The 19,237-nt window shown below is 65.7% G+C and overlaps 2 protein-coding genes across 2 annotated transcripts in view; both read left to right on the top strand.

Moving 5' to 3' along the window:
• CABIN1 (calcineurin binding protein 1) overlaps positions 1 to 9,053 on the top strand; it is a gene marked incomplete at its 5' end in the record, with an annotated part of 148,772 nt that extends 139,719 nt beyond the window's left edge. Inside the window, 5 exons of the mRNA XM_007957396.1 lie at positions 2,656 to 2,730; positions 3,975 to 4,257; positions 7,363 to 7,527; positions 8,482 to 8,708; positions 8,910 to 9,053. Of these exons, the coding sequence (XP_007955587.1) occupies positions 2,656 to 2,730; positions 3,975 to 4,257; positions 7,363 to 7,527; positions 8,482 to 8,708; positions 8,910 to 9,053 (894 nt within the window). The remainder of the gene's footprint in view (positions 1 to 2,655; positions 2,731 to 3,974; positions 4,258 to 7,362; positions 7,528 to 8,481; positions 8,709 to 8,909) is intronic.
• Positions 9,054 to 10,797: 1,744 nt separating this feature from the next.
• Positions 10,798 to 17,471, top strand: SUSD2 (sushi domain containing 2). Its single transcript, XM_007957398.1, has 16 exons — positions 10,798 to 10,876; positions 12,320 to 12,524; positions 12,647 to 12,798; positions 13,148 to 13,315; positions 13,574 to 13,748; positions 13,861 to 14,062; positions 14,317 to 14,402; positions 14,477 to 14,745; positions 14,821 to 14,964; positions 15,080 to 15,241; positions 15,827 to 16,072; positions 16,169 to 16,441; positions 16,534 to 16,710; positions 16,791 to 16,893; positions 17,024 to 17,168; positions 17,397 to 17,471. Exons 1-16 carry the CDS (start codon positions 10,798 to 10,800, stop codon positions 17,469 to 17,471), a joined length of 2,661 nt encoding a protein of 886 aa, XP_007955589.1.
• The last annotated feature ends 1,766 nt before the right edge of the window (positions 17,472 to 19,237 follow it).

Here is a 19,237-nt window from a genome sequence, read left to right on the forward strand (position 1 = left end):
CGTGCTTACCTTGCTCCCAGAGACCCGGTCCCTCTCGGGAGGGTAACAAGGGAAAGTGTTCAGTGCAGATCAGTGAGTAAGCACCAGCCCGCCCGTGCTTACCTTGCTCCCGGAGACCCGGTCCCTCTTATATATGGTCACAGTTATATTCCCGTTTGCCCAGACATTCCTGATCATCAGCCTGTCTACCTGTGTAGCCGCCTGTCAACAGCTGTGTGTTGTTACTGATCACGCAGGATTGTGTGTGGTTTCCCTTTGTTGTCTGTACCTCTCATGTGCCTCTGTGTCTTACTTTTCCTTAGTGTTACTGTACTGGTCACTGGCTTTTTTCTGTATATTACAGAGATCCAACCCTTATCAGGTACGTCATGGCCAGAGATTCCTTCCCAGTCTGTAGGTTCTCTTTTGACTCTGTAGTCTTTGGATCCACGTACATATTTAATTCTCAGGAGGTCCCTGGTGTCCAGTTGATCTTCTCTCATTCATGCTTTTGTGGTTTTGATGGATGGCGTGTGATACTGGTAGAGTCGGCAACAGTAAGCTTTAAAATGTCCATATGCAGCCTTTATGGACCACCGCATTTCAGCAGTAGGACTGTCACCTCCCATGCACGAGACCCAGGTTCTGTTCCTGGTGCAGAAAGGACATGAAGGTGGCATCCTCTGACCTCCTCCAACCTCACGGCGGGGTGACAGAATCACCGTCAGCAGCCCAGGGCTGATTCCTACGAAGCCAGACACCACCACCCTCCAGCCTTTCACCAACTCGGCCCCCAGCCATCCCCTCCTACAGCACTCACTGCCTCTCTGCTGGGTTCCGTAATTCATTGCAATGGCCACACAGAACTCACAGACAGTCCTCACAATGACGGGGTTTATTAGGGAAGTGACAGGCTACAATTCAGGTTCGGGAACGCGCTCAGGACACAGTTCTTCAATGAGGACAGTCTCCCCTCTGCTGTCCCCTCAGACACACCTTCTAGCCTTTGGCCTCTCGGCCTGGCCTCTGCCCTGCTCAGGCAAGTGTTACAAAGCTCCTTTAGCTCTGCTGATAGGGGCACCGACGTCCACCCCACTCCACCATCGTTTCTTGGTCTGTGGGCCAGCAAGTCCCTTGGTTTCTCAGCTGGGTTGTCTCACCTTGGCATCTCAGCCAGGGAGGTGTCTAGTGCAGGGATCTCGCGCCCAAGGATGCACTGCACCTCGCCTCCAGCTCTTCTCTCTTGCTGGCAGTGAGAGCCCCCTGTGCCTCTAGGAGGGCTCATTGTAAGCCTGGCAGAGTGACGGAACTAACCATCCCAACATCAGAGTTCTACACAGCTCATTTGCATGGTCCCACCCAGTAAAGCCGTGGGAGTTGCAAAGACTGTGCTAGAGAAGCCACGCCCAGTCAATCTCTGGCCCGGCCCCGGCCAGTGCACCTCATACACGGCCAGCACCGCGTCAGTGGAGATGTGGGTGCAGCTAGACACAGTTCAGAGGGGCCTGCAGATGAGGAGGGAGGGCCTGGGAACCTACTTTTGAAAATCAGCCCGTGCAGACGCTACCAGTTGTAACAGGACTGCCAGGGTCGGGCGCGGACAGCAGCTCACGACAGGGCCACTGGGAGTCGGGTGCGGGCAGTGGCTCACAGCAGCTACATCGGCTGCTTTCAAAGATGCGGGAGCACCTGGGACTCAACGGTGAGCCCCGCAGCACGGCCGGGACTCCCGGTCCACTGCCGGGGCAGAGCCCCTGGGCGCTCCTGGTGGGCGGCCCCTTCCTGGTGCCGCGTCCATGGGCCGTGCCAGCTGGCTGAGTGGTGCACCACGAAGCTGAGACTGAGAGTGTGTGTGTGTGTGTATATGAGTGTGTCCGTGGGCGTGTGTGCCTTCCCATGGGAGTGTGTTTGGTCTCCCTGTGTGCATCTTTCTATGTGAGTGTGACTGTCTTTCTGTGTGTATACCATGTGTGTGAGTGTGAGTGCCCCGCCCAGGTGTCCCTCCCGTGACAGTCGCCTGCTGCCTCCTGGGCCCCAGCTGTGGCTGTCACTGCTGTGTGACCTTGGCCCCCAGTGGATGTGACTGGACACTCTTGTGTCCTTGTTTTGCCTCTCTTTGTAAAGCTTTAGTTGTTACACATGTCAGGCACAGGCATTTGTCTGGTTTTGAGGCTCTTCTCATGGGCAGCACCCCAGAACTTGAATGGTTGGGCGTCTGCAGACATTCTGAAGAGGCCGTTCTGTTACCTTCCATGGGACCCTCTGACAGAGGCCTGCTTTTCTCGCTGGTGTGAGCGGGCCTTTTCCACCCGGCTGCCCTGTCCAGTGCCCCTCACCTCTCCCAGACACAGCCCCTGACCACCCTGCCCGGGTCTTACCACCCTGGGCCCGGCTGGCCCCGTTCAGGGCATCCTCATGATACCCTGTGCCTGGGCCTTGTCCGCACTCTGGAGGCCTGTGTGGGACCCCGGACCCTCAGCCCTGGAGGAGGCCGATGACAAAGCAGTGGTCAGAGGGATGGCCTGAGGGCAGCCGGCACCAGCCTGGTGCTGGGGAACCTTGGCCAGCCCTCTCCTTTTCCTGGGCAGGCTGAGGGGCGCCAGGTGGCTGGCCCGAGACCAGTGCAGGTGTGGGGTGGCCTGTGTGGCCCAGCCTCTGATGTAGGTGCTCCTACAGGTGGACGAGGAGGCAGCGTTGGAGCAGGCCGTGAAGTTTTGTCAGTTCCACCTGGGGGCCGCTGCCCAGAGACAAGTAAGCCCGCCCCACACCACCCCCTGGGGCTGCAGCCCACACTCAAGCCCCCAACACAGTGAGTTAGGGTTGGGGTCCCAGGCCTGCTGCCTTGACCTGCCAGGTGTGTGCCCAAGGGGTCTCCTTGCTCCTCGGGGAGGGTGGTGTCTATCCAGGTAATCTCACCTGGAAGGGCGGGAGGTAGAGGAAGAAGGGTTGGAGCTGACTGGGTGAGGGTGGGCCGAGTGTGGCTCACCAGGGAACAGGTGCAGGGGGACAAGGCCCCACATGCCTGCCCCAGGCCCTCTGGTTGCATCTGAGGCCTCATAGCCCCACACCCCTCGGCCTCACCAGGGCAGGCCTCTTCCTGGAGGGGGCAGGGTTGGGGAACGGAGACAGCCGTCTCAACCCCACTGAGCACCGTGCCCCTGCCTCTGGCCTACAGCCCACTCACCCTGCTGGTGGCGTGCCCTGTCACCATGGCGGTTGGTGGTAATGGGAGGCCTGTCCTGAGTGAGGCAGGGCACAGCCCCACCCCCCCACCCCTGACTCGCAGGTCCACCTGGCTGCGGGTACAGGAGGCTGCCCCGGGGCACCAACACTGTGCAGCTGTCCCAGACCAGCGGGTGTCAGAGGGACAGGGCTACCAGGGGTGGGGGCAGCTGCAGTGGCCCCAGAAGGCGTCAGACAGGTGGCGAATTAGGGTGCCAAGCCCGGGGGGGCACTGCCTTTTCTGCTCTCCCCTCTGGGAGCTGGTAGTCACACCCATCCTGGGGGGGTGTACTTAGGTGAGGGGGAGCCCCATAGGGGGCACCAGGAAAGTCCGGGAACGGCAGCCTGCGGCAGGCGGCGGGGCTGAAGCCAGGCTGCAGGGGCTCACCTTCCCGGGCTGGGTGGTGGCGCTGGAGTGCCCCCAGGACCCGTGCTACTAACCCTTAGGAAGCAGCTCTCAGGCCATCGTTGGGGCCCCCAGATGCTGTCATGACCCTACCCCACATGCATCTTGGCATCGGCAGGGCCCAGGTGGGCTTGTGGGCTGCAGCACCGAGGGGCTCTGAGGGACACTGTGTGGCACCACGGCCGGTCCTGGCACAGGCTGGCTTGCAGCAGTGCTGTGGTTTTGGGGCTCTGGGGGACACTGTGTGGCCCTGCGGCCAGTCCCGGCCCAGGCGGGCTTGGGGGCAGCACTGGGAGCCGCTCGGCAGGGGTCCTCCTGAGCCCAGGCCTCCCACCAAGCCTTCCTCACCAATCCTTTGTCCTCACAGGCCGCGGGGGACACTCCCACCACCCCAAAGCACCCCAAGGACAGCCGAGAGAACTTTTTCCCTGCGGCGGTGACCCCCACAACCCCGGATACCCCAGCGGCTGACACCCTCCAGCGGCCCAGCGACAGCCACGCCAAGCCCCGCCCCTCCCCAGCCACTGCCACGGCCGCCGTCAGCTGCCTGCCCTGTGCTTCCGTCTCCACTCCAGACCCGGCTAAGGACCCTGGGCCCCCCCGGCTGCACAGGCCTGAGGCCACCCCTGGCCCCACCTCTTTGAGCCCCGGTGAGTCCCACCCCTCCAGCCTGCTGGCCATGGATGCTCGTGCCAGGTGGGCCCGAGCGGGCTAGGCCCACCAGCCCCCTGCCAGCTGGCCCCGCCTCACAGCGCACGGAGGACACCTCGGGCAGGAGGAAAGTCCCACCAGGCCGCGACACAAGCCAGCAGTTCCCGGGGAGCCTGTGTGCAGGAGGGGATGGGGGCGGGGCATAGGTCTTAGTGATCTCAGGGGGCTCCATCTACAGGCAGCCCCGCCCCTTCCACAGCCAGGGCCGTGGCAGCCTGCGGGAACAGGACAGCTTCACGGGGGGTGAGGTGGGGGAGCAGCCCCAGGTGGGGGGCAGAGGTCAGGGTAGCCACGTGTGGGGGGGTGGGGCAGCCACGGGTGGGGGGCAGAGGTCAGGATAGCCACGTGCGGGGGGGTGGGGCAGCCACGGGTGGGGGGCAGAGGTCAGGATAGCCACGTGTGGGGGGGTGGGGCAGCCACGGGTGGGGGGCAGAGGTCAGGATAGCCACGTGCGGGGGGGTGGGGCAGCCACGGGTGGGGGGCAGAGGTCAGGGTAGCACGTGCAGGGGGTAGGGGTGGGGCAGTGCAGCCATGTTGTGGGGGTAGGGGTGGGGAAGAGGGTCAGGGCAGGCACGTGGTGTGGGCGGCAGAGAGTGGGGTAGCCATGTGCCAGGGGGTGGGGATGGGTTGGGACAACTATATCTTGGGGGCTGGGGGCCTGAGGTGGGTAACTGAGGTAGCTACGTCTGGGGGCGGCTGGCCTGAGGCTTGCAGGGGGTGTTGAAGGGAGCAGGTGGGTGTGTCCTTTGCTCTGTCACGTTCCCCTTGCTGGGCACCCCATCTCTGCTGTCCCAGACCAGCTAGTCTCAGCAGCTGCTGGACCCAGGAGTGATCAGAGGGGAGTCACCTCGACCATGGGGCCAGCGGGGCTGGACAGGCACCCAGGCCCTCCGTGTAGGCCCTCCACTCCCTTCCACCCTGTGCACTGCCAGAGGCCTCGTCCTCATGCCGTATCGTCACAGAAGGCCTGGCCTCCACAATTGTGTAGCCTTGGCTATGTCACTTCCTGTTGACCAAAGGCCAGCCTGAGAGCCCCTTACTGGCTGGGACCTGAGTCAGTGCCTGGAGGGTGAGGTGGGGTCCCCGTCTTGTCCCGCCCCGGGTCTCCATCTCACGCTGTCGCCAGTTCCCTTGGAGGGTTGTGGAGGTTTAGGGAACCTCCAGCCCTGTCAAACGACATCACGACTCAGCTCTGAGACACGGTCACTTCCCCTCTGGTCGGCTCCTGGCTCTGCAGGGTCCAGGGCAGAGAGCAGCTGAGGACACTTGACCATGACTCAACGTTGTGTGTCAAACGTGGACGTGGGGACGGAGCACCAAGGGTCTAGAATGGGCACAGGTGTGGGGAGTGGTGGCACAGGATGGCGGGGAGCAGCCCACGCTCCCAGTAACCATCCAGTGGGTGGGGGTGAGTCACGCCACCCACCGAGACCCCGCAGCCCCTCCGTCGCCTCGCGCCCTCTGCCGATTCAGGACAGAACAGGACAGGGAGGCCCCCGCACAGTCTGCGTTGGGCCTGCAGTGCAGAGACTCTGGGTCAGAGCTGGCAAGGGCCTTGAGCTTGGCCCTCCAGCCGGGTCCTCCTGCCCGGGCTGCGGGAGCTGTCTGATTTCCAGATGAGTCAGTGACAGAGAGAACCAAGGCGACGTGGCCAACCGAAGCCCCCAAGGGGGCCCTGGCCACAGGCAGCACTGGGAGGCCGGCCGTGAGGACGCAGGTGTGCAGGCAGGCTATCGGGGTCCGCTCGCCTTGAAGCATCATCTTAAGTTTCTGAGGGCCAGGAACTCAGGATCGGTCCAAAACCCAAAACCCAAATGTACTGCCATCGAGTCGGTTCCGACTTATAGCGACCCTTCCTTGGGTTTCCAAGGCGGTATCTCTACAGAAGTAGATTGCCCAACCTTCCTTCTGAGGAGTGGCTGATGGGTTTGAACCGCCAGCCGTCTGGTTGGCAGTTTGTGCACTGCTTTTGGCGAAGGTTCTATGCCTGACGGGAGGCCGTCAGGTGGGCTCACGTGAGGACAGTTTGCCCCCAGGCTCACTCATGGGCTCTTGGCTCAAGACCTCAGGTCCCTGGGTGGGCCTCCTTGCAGACCGCCTGGGGGTGCTCACAGCTGCTCCCCAGGCCAGTGACCCATGGGAGCTCCGCCATGGCTTCTGGACCTAATCTCAGGACCGCTATCTTCTCACCCTGCTGTGGGCCGGTAGGGTGTGGGGGCCTCTGCCAGGGGCGGGCTCACAGGAGGCTCGCCTGGCCCCAGGCTGTCCTTCACACGTTTTTCTCTGTGGGGTCCTCATGAACACTTTTTATCTGGGAGACTTGATTCTCGTATATTTCTTTCCCCCAAACCTGTTGAGATGGCCCCTGCCAGGCCCTGCCCCACTGCACGTGGGGGTTCTCTGCCCAGGCCCCCACTCCCTTCCGGGCTGGGTGGGGCCCCAGGAGCTGATGGTGGGAGGGCAGTGGCAGGGGGTGTCTCTGGGTGCTCCCAGCTTTCTGGGGCTGGACGGGCTTTGTCCTGCAGAGCGGGACAAAGTGGGGAAGCCACACAGCTGCGCACTCGGTCGGGGCAGAGAGCCAGGTGGCAAGGTGCTCCCATAGCCCCTGGGCTGGAGGCGGCTGAGAGTGGCCAGGGCCCAGTGGGGTTGGTCCCCGTCCCTGCCTCGCGGGGCCAGTTGCCTGGCCGGGGTGCACTGCCGCTGCACTGGCTGGCTGCTTGGGTCTCGGTTGCTCGGTCTGGCTTTTGGTCAAGGTGCTGATTGCCTCTTCATAAGCTTGGTCAGGAAGCAGGCGATTGCCGGCCCCCAGGAGCCCTCACCTGTGGGATGTGTGTCACAAGGGCCCATGAGTCAGGCCGCCTTGCTTGTCACCGAGCATCCAGCCACCCACTCACCTCCGGCCAGTTTCTCCCAGGACCGGCCAGGGCCCACATCTGGAGGTGGGGGACCCTTCAGGCAGGCTCACCAGCATTGTGCCCCCCCATTCCTGTGTGACCACAGACAGGTGAGCATGTGGCCCTGAGCTGGTCCCCATGTCCCCACAGAGGGAGAAGAGCTGGCCGGAGCGGCAGAGGGCACCAGCTTCACCCTCCAGGAGCCCCGGCCCCCACAGACAGCGAAGCCGGCCCCCACAGCACCCCCAGCAGAGCTGAACCGCTGGCCGGCGGAGGCTGCCCCCCTGACAGGCACTGAGCCCACCTGCAGCCAAGGTAAGGGGACAGGAGCGCCAGGCATCCGCTGAGGCCCTCGACAGGTGCGGGGATGCTTCCCAGCGAAAGGGCTGGGGTGGCTGTGAGGTCATGGGGCACCCGGCGGGCCTCTGCAGTGGACACGAGGTGCCGGGGTAGCAGGGCCTGGGTGGGGGCAGGGCTGGGCGACCGGCAGGCGGGCCGAGGGGCAGCTGGCTGAAGGGCTTGGGGCTGTGGTGAAACGGGGTGGAGAGGAAGGCAGGTCCTGTCTCGTGTGCCCGCTGGACAGAGCGAGGTGTGGGGGTGCCCAGGCCCCTGGCCCACCAGGCCGAGGCTGCCTAGCCGCAGTTGGAGGGCCGCACGCCACAGGGGCCCGGGGCCAGGCCTGGGAGGAGGAATGGGACTCTGACGGGCCCAGACCAGTGTCCCTCTGGGTAGCCGAGCTGCCACCGCAGCCCAAGTGTCGGGTCCAACCCGTACCCGCCAGCCTGACCCCTGGGACTCTGCGGCCCATTGGGGCAGCAGGGCTGGCGCCAGCCAGGTACAAAGTGAAGCCCACTCCTTTTAAAGCCATGGCGGGCAGTAACGTGGCACCGGGCCAGGCTGAGATCATTCCTAGCGCGGTCCCCACTGGCAACTGCCAGGCCCATCTGCAGCCTGCACCCCCAGGCCCTGACAAGCTTCCAGGCTCCCCCCGGATCTGCAGGAGTGGGACCCCGGCCCCCAGCCCCCCAGGCTGCTACCCGGCCTCTCCAGCCCTGAGGTGGTCGGGGCTGCGCCAGCACGTGTGCCCCAGTGAGAGGGCCTGTGCCTCCTGGGCAGCAGGGTGCTGGCCGGGCTCCCGACCCAAGCTCCCAGAATGCACAGCTGTGCCTGGGGGGCTGGGGCTCAGCTGGGCAGCCAGGGGTCCAGCTGCAGGGGAGGGGCCTGGCCTCTCGATCCCGTGATGAGGCTCCACCTATGGTTCACCCACAGCCTCTGGCTCCAAGGCCCCCAGCAGTGGGGGCATCCAGCCACCCGGGCTTCCCCCGGGCAAGGCCGAGCCCAGCAAGGCCAAGCCACGTCTGCTGCCCACCATGCCAAAGCTGGTCATCCCTGCAGTCACCACCAAGTCCCCTCCTGAAATCACTGTCACACCGCCCACCCCGACCCTGCTGGTTCCCAAAGGCAGCATCTCGGAGGAAACCAAGCAGAGGCTGAAGGTGATGGGGGCGGGGAGGAAGGGGGTGTGGGGGGGGAGCAGGGTGCACAGGGGCCCTGAGGAGGGGAGTCAGGATACAGAGAGGTGATAGAGGGGCCCTGGGGGTGTCAGGATACAGGGGGTGCAGGTCACTAGGCCCCCGGAGGCGTCAGCATACTGGGTGCGCGTTACACACCCCCTGCCTGACCGAGCTCCCCCGCAGTCGGCCATCCTGTCTGCGCAGTCGGCCGCCAACGTGAGGAAGGAGAGCCTGTGCCAGCCGGCCCTGGAGGTGCTGGAGACCTCGAGCCAGGAGTCCTCGCTGGAGAGCGAGACAGACGAGGATGAGGACGACATGGACATCTGAGGGCGGGGCCGGGCGCAGGCCCGGGCGTCTTTTCTAGGCTAACCCTCCCCCTAACCCACCAGACGCCGCATGGCCTTTGGTACACGCACCCGGGGCGCGGCCTCCCCTCTCCTTTTTTGTTTATTTTCTAATAAAGATGGAACTGGGGTCTTTGGCTGTTTCCTCTCCTGCAGGGTGGTGGCCAGGGCGGGGCTACCCGCAGGGTTCTGGGCCAAGCATCCAGGGGACCACCAGGCCAGCAGGGCGCCCGCAGGGCCAGGGAAGACCACAGGCGGGCCGGGCTGAGGCGGGCCGGGCTGGCGCGGGGCCTGGAGAGTCCCGCAGGGGGCGGTGTCAGGCTGGCGGCCCGGCGCAGGGTCAACCCCTCACCACCTGGATTCCCACAGGCGTAGTTGGGCGCCCAGCGCAGAGCGCGACCCTGGGGCCCTGTTAGGTGGGCCGGAGCGGAGCGCTGCACCCGGGCCCCGAGCCAGCCCTGCAAGCCGGGCTGCTGACGAGGTACAGGTCTAGGGCGTCCCCGGCCACCTCCCGCCCACGGGCAGCTCACGCCGGCGCCTCCGCCTCCCTACCCCCACCTCGGGCAGCCCCTGCCTCCTGCCTGGTGCCCTCTTAGGCGGGGCAGCCCGCGGGCCCCTCTGTCAGTCTCGGTGGCAGGGGCGGGGCTGGAGGCCGGTGATGACCAGTGCGCCTCGCCGTCCGCAGCCGACTCCAGCGCCTTCCTGGCCCCGCGACCAGCCAGACCTGCGGGGGGCGCTCCCGTCATCCGCCTGGCTCTAATGTGGGGCTTGTGACCTGGAGTGGCCCCGGACCAGGATGCCAGCCAGCTCCTGGCTCCGGACCAGGGCGCCAACGGAGGGGTGTTGGGGAGTGAAGGGCCCTCCATGGACACACCCAGGCTCTGAGAGGCTGGGGGCCTACGGAGGGGTGTTGGGGAGTGAAGGGCCCTCCATGGACACACCCAGGCTCTGAGAGGCTGGGGGCCTCCCCTGCTCCCAGCTGTCTTGTAGGAGCGGCAGGTGGGAGGTGGAGCAGGGCTAGCCTGGGCCTCAGCCCCGACCCCCACACCTTGGCAGGCTTCCTGCCCCCCTTTCTGTAGCAACTAGCTCTCAGGGGTGCCTCGGGGTTTCTGGCAGCACACCCACCTCCAAGAGGGGCCCTGATGGGGACAGTGGGCTGGTCAGGCCGAAGGCTCAAGCCACCTGGGGTCCTGCACGGTGGCGCCGTGTGCCCTTGAACGCCTGCCTTTTGGAGCCTCGACTGGACCCGGGCCTGCAGCTGGAGGTGGCGGGGCCCCAGTGTCAGCCCCAAGCCTGAGCCCTCCCCCCACAACCCCTGCCCGGCTGCAGCGCTCCCAGCAGCCACCGGGCACTGTGCCTCGCCCAGACCTCGGCCGGGCGCGTCGGGAGGGCTGAGGTTACACCAAGTCAGGGACAGACAGCTGGGCAAGGGGCCTGCCGGCCGAGACTCCCGGCTCCCCAAGGCCCAGCGCCGAGCCCTGACACCGCCGCCTGGCCCAGGCCACTCAGCGTGGGTCCGCCTGCAATCGCTCCGCCCCCACGCCGGGGTCCCGCCGGGCCGGGCCGTCCTCAGGAATGCGCTAACCAGGCGCGCGACCCACCCTGGCCCACCACCTGTGGACTTTGAGGTAGGCGGGGCCGGGCCGGGGCTGGAGGCGGGGCCGGGGCGGTGGCCCTAAAGGGCTGCCCCCTCCCGGCCGCGCGCCACTCGCAGACCCGGCTGCGCCATGAAGCTGACTGTGGTGTCCTGTGCCCTGCTGCTGCTCCTGGCCCCGGCCCCCGGCGCGGGCCCCCGGCCTGCCGCAGGTACCCTCGCCCGCGCGCCAGGGCCCTCTGGGTCTGCCCATCCGCTGCAGAGCCGGCTGGGACAAACGTTCCGACATCTGCTGTGGGTCTAGCCTCTGCCAGTCCGTCCCTCGTCTGGGGTCACGCCAGGAGAAAAGTCTGGGACTGGGTGGAGGGGCTGCCAGCCGGGATGGGGAGCTGGGGTGCCCTGATGCCCACCCTGAAAATGCTGGGAGGCTGTGGGCTGCCAGAGGGGACGGAAGGCTGAGGCAGCCTAACTTCCACGCAAAACACGCTGGGGCCTGTGGCCAGGGGCAGGGCACTGGGGTGCTGCCTAACACCCTGCCAGATGCACCGGGGGGCTGGGGCACGGACAGGGCACTGGGGTGCTGCCTAACACCCTGCCAGATGCACCGGGGGGCTGGGGTACGGACAGGGCACTGGGGTGCTGCCTAACACCCTGCCAGATGCACCGGGGGGCTGGGGCAGGGCACTGGGGTGCTGCCTAACACCCTGCCAGATGCACCGGGGGGCTGGGGCAGGGCACTGGGGTGCTGCCTAACACCCAGCCGGATGCACCGGGGGGCTGGGGCAGGGCACTGGGGTGCTGCCTAACACCCTGCCAGATGCACCGGGGGGCTGGGGTACGGACAGGGCACTGGGGTGCCCTTATGCCCACCCAGACACGCTGGGGGGGACCAGGGGGCTGGATAGGGCACCCTATTATTACCAAGAAACACCGGGGGCTGGGGGGCTCCAGACTGGGGCTGGGGACTAGAGCAGGGAGGCAGGACAGCCCCAGGGCCTGACCCCTGGCCAATGCAGGGCAGAGTGTTGGAGAGCCCCCCCATCCCTTCCTGCTTATCTCATTTACTGGCAACTTCAGCCTCCCCACACACACACCTTCTTGAGCCATCCCTTAATGGGTCAATAAATATTTATTGGTACTCTCACAGGCCAAACCCTGGCCACAGGGTGAAGTGCGGTAAAATGGTCTGGAGTGGCTGCAGCCTGAGGGGCACTGGGGGAGGACCAAGGGCCGCGCCCCACCCTAGACTTTGTCTTTGACCTTCCTAAACAAAAGCTCTCCTCCCCTGAGGCAGAAGGGCAGGGCGTACCCACGACCCCTAGAAGGGTGGGAGTCACGTAGGATGCCCTTTCTTCTCCGGAAAGGATTAGGAGAAGGGTGTGGCACGCTCTGCCTGGCACCCCCCACACTGGGGACCTCTAATAGGGCTGTTGGTGGCCATGTTGCAAGACCCCAGGCCAGGAAAGCCGGAGAGGTCCTCAGACCACATTAGGGCTCACAAAAATGCAGTGCTCTGGGAATCCCTGCCCTTGGGACTGGGGGACTTGGTGGCTAATTTGTTCCGAGAATCACCCCTTGTGTCCCCAGGGAACCCCCTCTCCCTGGTGGAGTTGGGTGTGGGATAACTGGATGGCGCTCTGTGTCCTCTCCCCCAGGGGCCAAGGAGAGCTGCGCCCAGCGCTGTGGGGACAAGAGTGGGCCCTGCTCCTGCCACCCAACCTGCTCCGGCCTGGGCACCTGCTGCTTGGACATGCGGGACTTCTGCCTGGACATCCTGCCTTACTCGGGCTCCATCATGGGTGGCAAGGACTTCGTGGTACAGCGCCTGCGTACCAGCACCGCTGATGGCATCGTCTGCAGGTGGGCACTGCTCCTCGCACCCTGCCCAGGGCGGCCATGGGTCCCCGGCGAAGGGCTGGCGGCTTCCCTGGCCCTGGCCCACTTCCTGGCCGTTGGCCCACTTCCTGGCCGTTGGCCCACAGGTTTAAGGAGAGCGAGCACACACGTGGCCACGTGGACAGCAGTGGACAAGTGCACTGCGTGTCACCCCTGCTCTACGAGAGTGGCCTCATCCCCTTCACACTCTCGCTGGACAATGGCCGCACCTTTGATCGCTCAGGCATCTGGCTGGCTGGTGAGCGCCCCTGCACCCCGGCCCCCAAGGGCCTCTCCCCAGCACTAATCTATGCAGGAGACCTGCCCACCACATGACACCCGCCACGCTGGCTCAACCAGTCCTTGGGCATCCCGCCCGGCCCATGGGTGCTACGCCCGCAGAACGGGGATTCCCCTAGCATCACTTCTTCACCCACCCCCACCAGCATCCAGGCGCACGTCCCAGCCCAGAGGGAGGGGCCGCAGCTTCCCACGAGAACACAGGCTGGGTCTCCAACTTGTGTCCTGTTCTGCTCACTGCTTGGTCCTTGGGACCCCTAGCCCTTCGCCCCTCGGCCCAGCCCTCACTGGCCTCCTCCCCCGCCCAGTGCACCCCAGCAAGGTCTCGCAGACAGAGAAGTGCTCGCTGGTGAACGAGACCCACTGGCAATACTATGGGACTGCGGGGACCGGGGGGAACCTCACCGTCACCTGGCGCCCCGAGGCGCTGCCCACGCGCCACGTCTCCATCGAGCTATGGGGCTATGAGGAAACAGGTGAGCAGGCGGGCCGCCTCCGAGGGCCTGGGGGCTTGGACGGGCAGAGACGAGATAAAGGGAATTGGAGATCAGGAAGGGGTGAGGGAGGGGAGTGTGCAGACAGGGGGGCTGGCCTGGCAGCGCAGGGAGGCGGGGCGCCGGGCATTCCCTGAGCCCCCCTCACCAGGGCTGGCCTGGTGTGGGCAGTGACCCTGGGCGTGCGGAGGGAGGGACCCCTCCCCCTGGGTCCCAGACCACAGTCTTCTCTGTCCTCAGGGAAGCCGTACTCAGTGGAGTGGACGGCAAAGTGGTCTTACCTGTACAGCCTGGCCACAGACATCTCCAACTCAGGCACTTACACCTTCACTCCCCAACCCGCGCCAAGTAACTACCAGCGCTGGGAGGTGGGGGCACTGCGTATCCTGGCCAGCACTCACCGGGCTGGGGAGAGGTAAGGGCTCCCGCAGGCAACAGGGTGCAGCGGGCAGGCCGGTGGGGGTGAGGGTGAGCCCCACGGTGGGGGGTGGTTGCAGAGCACCCCCTCAGGGCCGTGTCCCCCACAGGGACGTGCAGGCGCTCTGGAGCAATGAGCACGCACTGGCCTGGCACCTGGGTGACGACTTCCGGGCCGACCCCGTGGCCTGGGCTCGTACCCAGTGCCTGGCTTGGGAGAAGCTGGAAGACCACCTGCCTGACTTCCTGGGGGAGCTCCCCGACTGCCCGTGCACGCTGGCCCAGGCCCGCGCTGATTCCGGACGCTTTTTCGTGAGACCCTATCTCCCTACCCACGTCGGGGTCCTGGGGGTTGTGGGGCACGCAGTCTCTGGGTGCCAATTCCAGGACCCAGCTCTGAGGATCTGGGAGGTGGAGGTCTGGGGCCGGGTTTGTGGACCCCTGAATTCTGCTGCCTCCCAGACCTCCCATGGAGAAGCCCCAGGACGGTGGTGGGTGGTGGGGCTCCGCCCAAGGGGGGCAGGCCCAAGGCCGAGGGTGACAAGGTGATGCCTGCCACTCTGCAGACGGACTATGGCTGTGACATTGACCAGGGCAGCGTGTGCACCTACCACCCGGGGGCCGTGCACTGCGTGCGCTCGGTGCAGGCCAGGTGAGCACCCGGCAGGGGCGCTGGGGGGGCAGGGGGGGCCCTGCGGGTACGCCCTGACCTGTCGGTGTCCCCAGCCCCAGCTACGCCTCGGGCCAGCAGTGCTGCTACACAGCACAGGGCACGCAGCTCCTGACGGCGGACTCCACCGGCGGCAGCACCCCGGACCGTGGGCATGACTGGGGCGCGCCCCCATTCCTCGTGCCGCCCCGTGTGCCCGGCCTCTCCCACTGGATCTATGACGTCATCAGTTTCTACCATTGCTGCCTCTGGGCGCCCGAGTGCCACCGCTACATGAACCGGCGACGCTCCAGCGGCTGCCAAAACTACCAGCCCCCGTACCTAGGTGAGTGCCGGCCGGGACCCCTGGGGGCAGGACAGGGCGCCGCCTGCCGGGCCTGACCCCCCCCCCCTCCTCCAGCCTCCGCCTTCGGGGACCCACACTTCCTCACCTTCGATGGCACCAACTTCACGTTCAACGGACGTGGCGAATACGTGCTATTGGAGGCAGGCCTGACTCAGCTCAGTGTGCAGGGCAGGAGCCAGCCCCGGACCATGCCCAATGGTGAGGCTGGCTGGGGGTTCTGCATGGGGCTTCTTCGTGGGCTCAGCCCTCACCCTGGGAGCTGGGGCAGCCAGGTGGGAGGTCGAGCCCAGCCCAATGACCTGTCTGCCCCCAGGCACTCAGGCCCTCGGCACAGAGCTGACCGCAGTAGCGGTCCAGGAAGGCACCTCCTCGGATGTGGTGGAGGTCCGGCTGGCTGGCGAGGCCAAGACGCCACAGGTGCTACTGAAGCAACGGGTACTCAGCTTTGACGAGCAAAGTTGGATGGACCTCAAAGGTGAGGTACTGGCCCCAGGGCCTTCCCACCTCTCCCGGCCCTGGCCCAAGACCACCCAGGCTCAGATGCTGAGTGGGGGTCCACCCCTCGCTCCACCACACAGGGGCCTGGGCGGGCCGGCACAGCCAGTGGGCAATGATTCCATGCCCCAATATGGCTCCAGGTCGGATGACATGTAGCCCTAGGGGCTGCTGTTATGTTCTGTGGGGCACTGGCCTCGACTTTACCCTGTGGATATGCCAGTCATATTCACGGGCGCTGGCTGCAAGCCCCTCGTGGCCAGACAGTGGGCACGCTCCTAACCACGGCCCCTGACCACCCTCCCCGAGAGGTTAAGGGCACCCCTCAGGAGGAACAGAGGCCAGCTCCAGTGTCCGTCTCTTCCCACAGCTCTGCTACCTCGAGAGCCCTGAGCAAGTGCAGTTAAGGGGGTGGCAGGTGACCCTCCACTTGTGGCCTTGGCGTGGGGTTTCCCACAGGGGCAGGGCACCTACTGGGGGGCCCACCACAGGTGTGCCCAGAGATAGAGGTTGGGCTTGGGGATGGCGCCCATGTGGGTGGCTCTGACCCCCACCCCCCATGCAGGCATGTTCCTGTCCGTGGGCTCTGACCATGTGTCCATCATGTTGTCCTCCGGGGCTGGCGTGGAGGTTAGCACACAGGGCCCGTCTCTGAGCGTGACCATCCTGCTACCCGAGAAGTTCCGGAACCACACCCGGGGCCTCCTTGGGACGCTCAACGGCATCCCCAGTGACGACTTCATGCTGCGCAATGGGCGTGTCCTGCCAGCTACCTCCAGTGCCCGGCAGCTGTTCCAGTTTGGGGCTGACTGTGAGTGGCCTCAGGGGCACGCTGGGCACGGGCTGAGGGACACCGGCCCAGAGAGGCCAGCAGGGCAGCCCCTGACCCACCCTGCCACATCCCCAGGGGCTGTGCGGAATGAGTCTTCGCTGTTCACCTACGACTCCCGCGTCTTGGTCAACAACTTCCTCCTGGGGCCCAAGCACGACCCCTCCTACCAGCCCCTCTTTCCTGACGAGGTCACCCCCAGCGCCCAGCTGGTGCACCAGGCAGACACCTTCTGTGAGGGCGACCCCTTCTGCAGCTTTGACGTGGTGGCTACTGGGAGCCTGAGCATTGGCAACAGCACGAGGGCCGCCCACCAGCTGCACCTGCGACGTGCCCAGAGCCTGCAGCGGGGTGAGGGTGTCGGGGAGGGTGTCATGGGCACGGGGGCAGGACCTCCTCAAGGGCCAGGGACACTCAGCCCTGTCTCCTGCCCCGCCCCCCAGTGGTGTCTTGTGGCTGGATAGCGCCACCTGCCGATGGGCGCAAGGAGGGGATCTCGTACCTGGCGGGCTTCACCGTCCGCTTCAGCTGCAACTCCGGCTACAGCCTGGAGGGGGCAGAGGCCAGCACCTGCCAGGCGGACGGCACCTGGTCCATGCCCACGCCGAGGTGCCAGCCAGGTAGGTCGCCCCCCAACCCCCACCATGTGCCTGCTCGGCCCTGGCACCACTGGGCCACCCTCACTGTGCCCCCTTCCCAGGACGGAGCTACACGGTGCTGCTAAGCGTCATCTTTGGAGGCCTGGCCGTGACCCTGCTGGGCGTGTTGGTATTCGTGCTGCTGCGCCGCCGCAAGGGCCACAGGTGACTTACCCCTGGCGCTGCCCCACTATGCCCCGCCCAGCCCCAGCACGGCAGGCCACGCCCCAACGTGTCCGCCCACCCCAACACGCCAGGCCACGCCCCAACGTGTCCGCCCACCCCAACACGCCAGGCCACGCCCCAACGTGTCCGCCCAGCCCCAACACGCCAGGCCACGCCCCAACGTGTCCGCCCACCCCAACACGCCAGGCCACGCCCCAACGTGTCCGCCCACCCCAACACGCCAGGCCACGCCCAGCCCGGGTCCCAACACGCCAGTCAGTCCCTCCGGAGACCCGGGGTGCTGTTCCTGCTGCAAAGTGTGTGCATCACCGTTACAGGGATATCAGCTGGGGCTCGCAGCCATGACCGCCGAGCCTGTGTGACCAGCCGCAGGCCGAGGACTTGCACTATGGCCCGGATGCCTGAAACCCAATATGCAATCTGCACCGACCAAAGCTGTTGCCCACGTGCTGACGCTCAATCCTGGGCATGGTGGCCCCTAGCGCTTCTACCAGACCTACACTCCACATCTGGGAGTTTTAGCGTGGAGTGTCCGGCCCTACAACCCCAGCATCTAGAATTGATGCTCAAGTGCCTGGGACCACACGTCCTGATAGGCCAACGACCATAACCCTGCTCCCTGGACATTTGAGACCTGGCACCTGGCAACTCACTTGAGCCCCCAGTGTCCTGCTGCCTCAGTTCCTGGCCTGAGACCCCAGCCGACCCAGACCTCGGCTCAGGGGCAGCCTCAGGAGCCCGGAGCACAAAGCCAGCGTCCCCATGGTGGGGCGACTACCTCACACTCCAGGCTTGTAATCTAACTGCTGTGGATGTCACGCGGAGCCCCTCTTAGGAGGAGAAAATACAGCCATGTGTCTAACTTTGATGTCGCATGTTGGTGCCTCATTCCAGCTGCCCTGTGGACCACCCACCCACAGCACCCAGAGGGAGCTGGGTCTGCCTCCCACCCCGTTCCTCCACTGCCTGGTCACCTGGCCCAAGTCCCTCCTTACCTGTAGACGGGTCACAGGACAGGGACCACCTCTCGGGGTGGGATGTGGGACGGTGTGAGCCAGGGCTCCACATGGACACCCACACCATCATGGAGTGGGGCACACTTGGGGTGCCAGCCTGACCCCCAGGGTCTGCCCTTGCCGTCCTGCAGCAGAATGGCTCAGCCTGGCCCTGGGTCCCCCAGCCCCTGGTCTCCTGAGCCTCCCGGCTTCTGATCCCACAGGTGGGTGGCTCTGGGGTCAGGTATGGTCACTGAAGGTGCCAGCCCAGTTCCTCTAGGGACGGCCCCAAGGTCTAGAAGCCGGGTCCCTTGCCGTCCCCACCCCTGCCCTGGGGGGACAGCACTCCGAGGGAGGGGTTAGGATAGGACGCGAGCACAGGTGGAATGTCCCTTGGCTGCAGTTCCTGGAGTGGCCATGCGGGGGCAGCAGAGAGGAGGCTGCCAGTGAGGCGGAGGTGGTATCCACGAGGCCCCGCCCTGCAGCTGGGCCCGCCTTCGTGGCGCGGTCTAGGCCCTTCTCTGCGTCCTTGTCTCGGGGCTCTCAGCCGGGCCTCCCAGCCCTCAATGCTGGGTCAGGGCAGGTCCTGACTGGAAGGCTTCCTGGAAGAGGCGGGTCAGCAGAGGGGTACTCTGGCTGGGATGATGCCCAGAGTGAGGGGCTGGCCTGGCCCCGGGGCGTCCAGGAGACAGGGGGATGGAGGAGGGTGTTTCCAGGCCTGGGAGTGACAGGAGCTCCGGCACCTGGAGGTGCTCGGCCTCCACCCACTGGACCCTTGCTGGCCCTCCCCATCTCTGCTAATCCCCTCCGGGAAGGGCAGGGCTGGGGCCTCACCCCCAGGCCGGTACTTACCTCTGGAAAGATGAAGCAACTTGCACCTGAGCCTTCTAGGAGGCAGTGGCTGAGGCCGGTTCCCTCGGACCAAGGCGGGGCTGTGGAAGCCCACCCCCACGCAAGGGATGCTGGCGTCCCGAGTCCCGGCCGGCCCTGCAGCCCCAGAGCTGTGGGAAGGGCATTCCCGCAGGGAGCAGCCTGAGCAGACTCAGAGGCAGAGTTAGGTTGAGGGCCATGGGGGGGGGCGGTACTGAAGGACCAGCACCCTGCCAAGCTTCACCCTTCTCCCTCCAGCAAGGCCTCCCCTCTGCTGCCCCCGTATGGCCACTCCCGGTACTGCAGGAACCAGTGTGCAAGCTGCAGCCCCTGGCCCCAGGCCCAGACTGCAGCGCCAGGCAGCCAGGCTGGGAAGCCCCACCTGGGGGGTTTCCGAGGGCAGGAGATGGGACGCTGCTGGGTGGGTGCTGGGCAGAGAATCTGGGAGGTCGACTTCC

This window comes from Orycteropus afer, unplaced genomic scaffold (assembly GCF_000298275.1).
Source record: "Orycteropus afer afer isolate SDZICR_OR568_19922 unplaced genomic scaffold, OryAfe1.0 scaffold00744, whole genome shotgun sequence".
Taxonomy (NCBI): Eukaryota; Metazoa; Chordata; class Mammalia; order Tubulidentata; family Orycteropodidae; genus Orycteropus; species Orycteropus afer.

What these genes read in the sequence shown, in the direction of transcription:
- SUSD2 (XM_007957398.1), top strand. Translation starts at nt 10,798, where the DNA reads ATGAAGCTGACTGTGGTGTCCTGTGCCCTGCTGCTGCTCCTGGCCCCG. An exon ending in CTGATTCCGGACGCTTTTTC is followed by an intron (nt 14,063 to 14,316) that starts GTGAGACCCTAT and finishes GCCACTCTGCAG; the next exon opens with ACGGACTATGGCTGTGACAT. An exon ending in CACGCCGAGGTGCCAGCCAG is followed by an intron (nt 16,711 to 16,790) that starts GTAGGTCGCCCC and finishes CCCCCTTCCCAG; the next exon opens with GACGGAGCTACACGGTGCTG.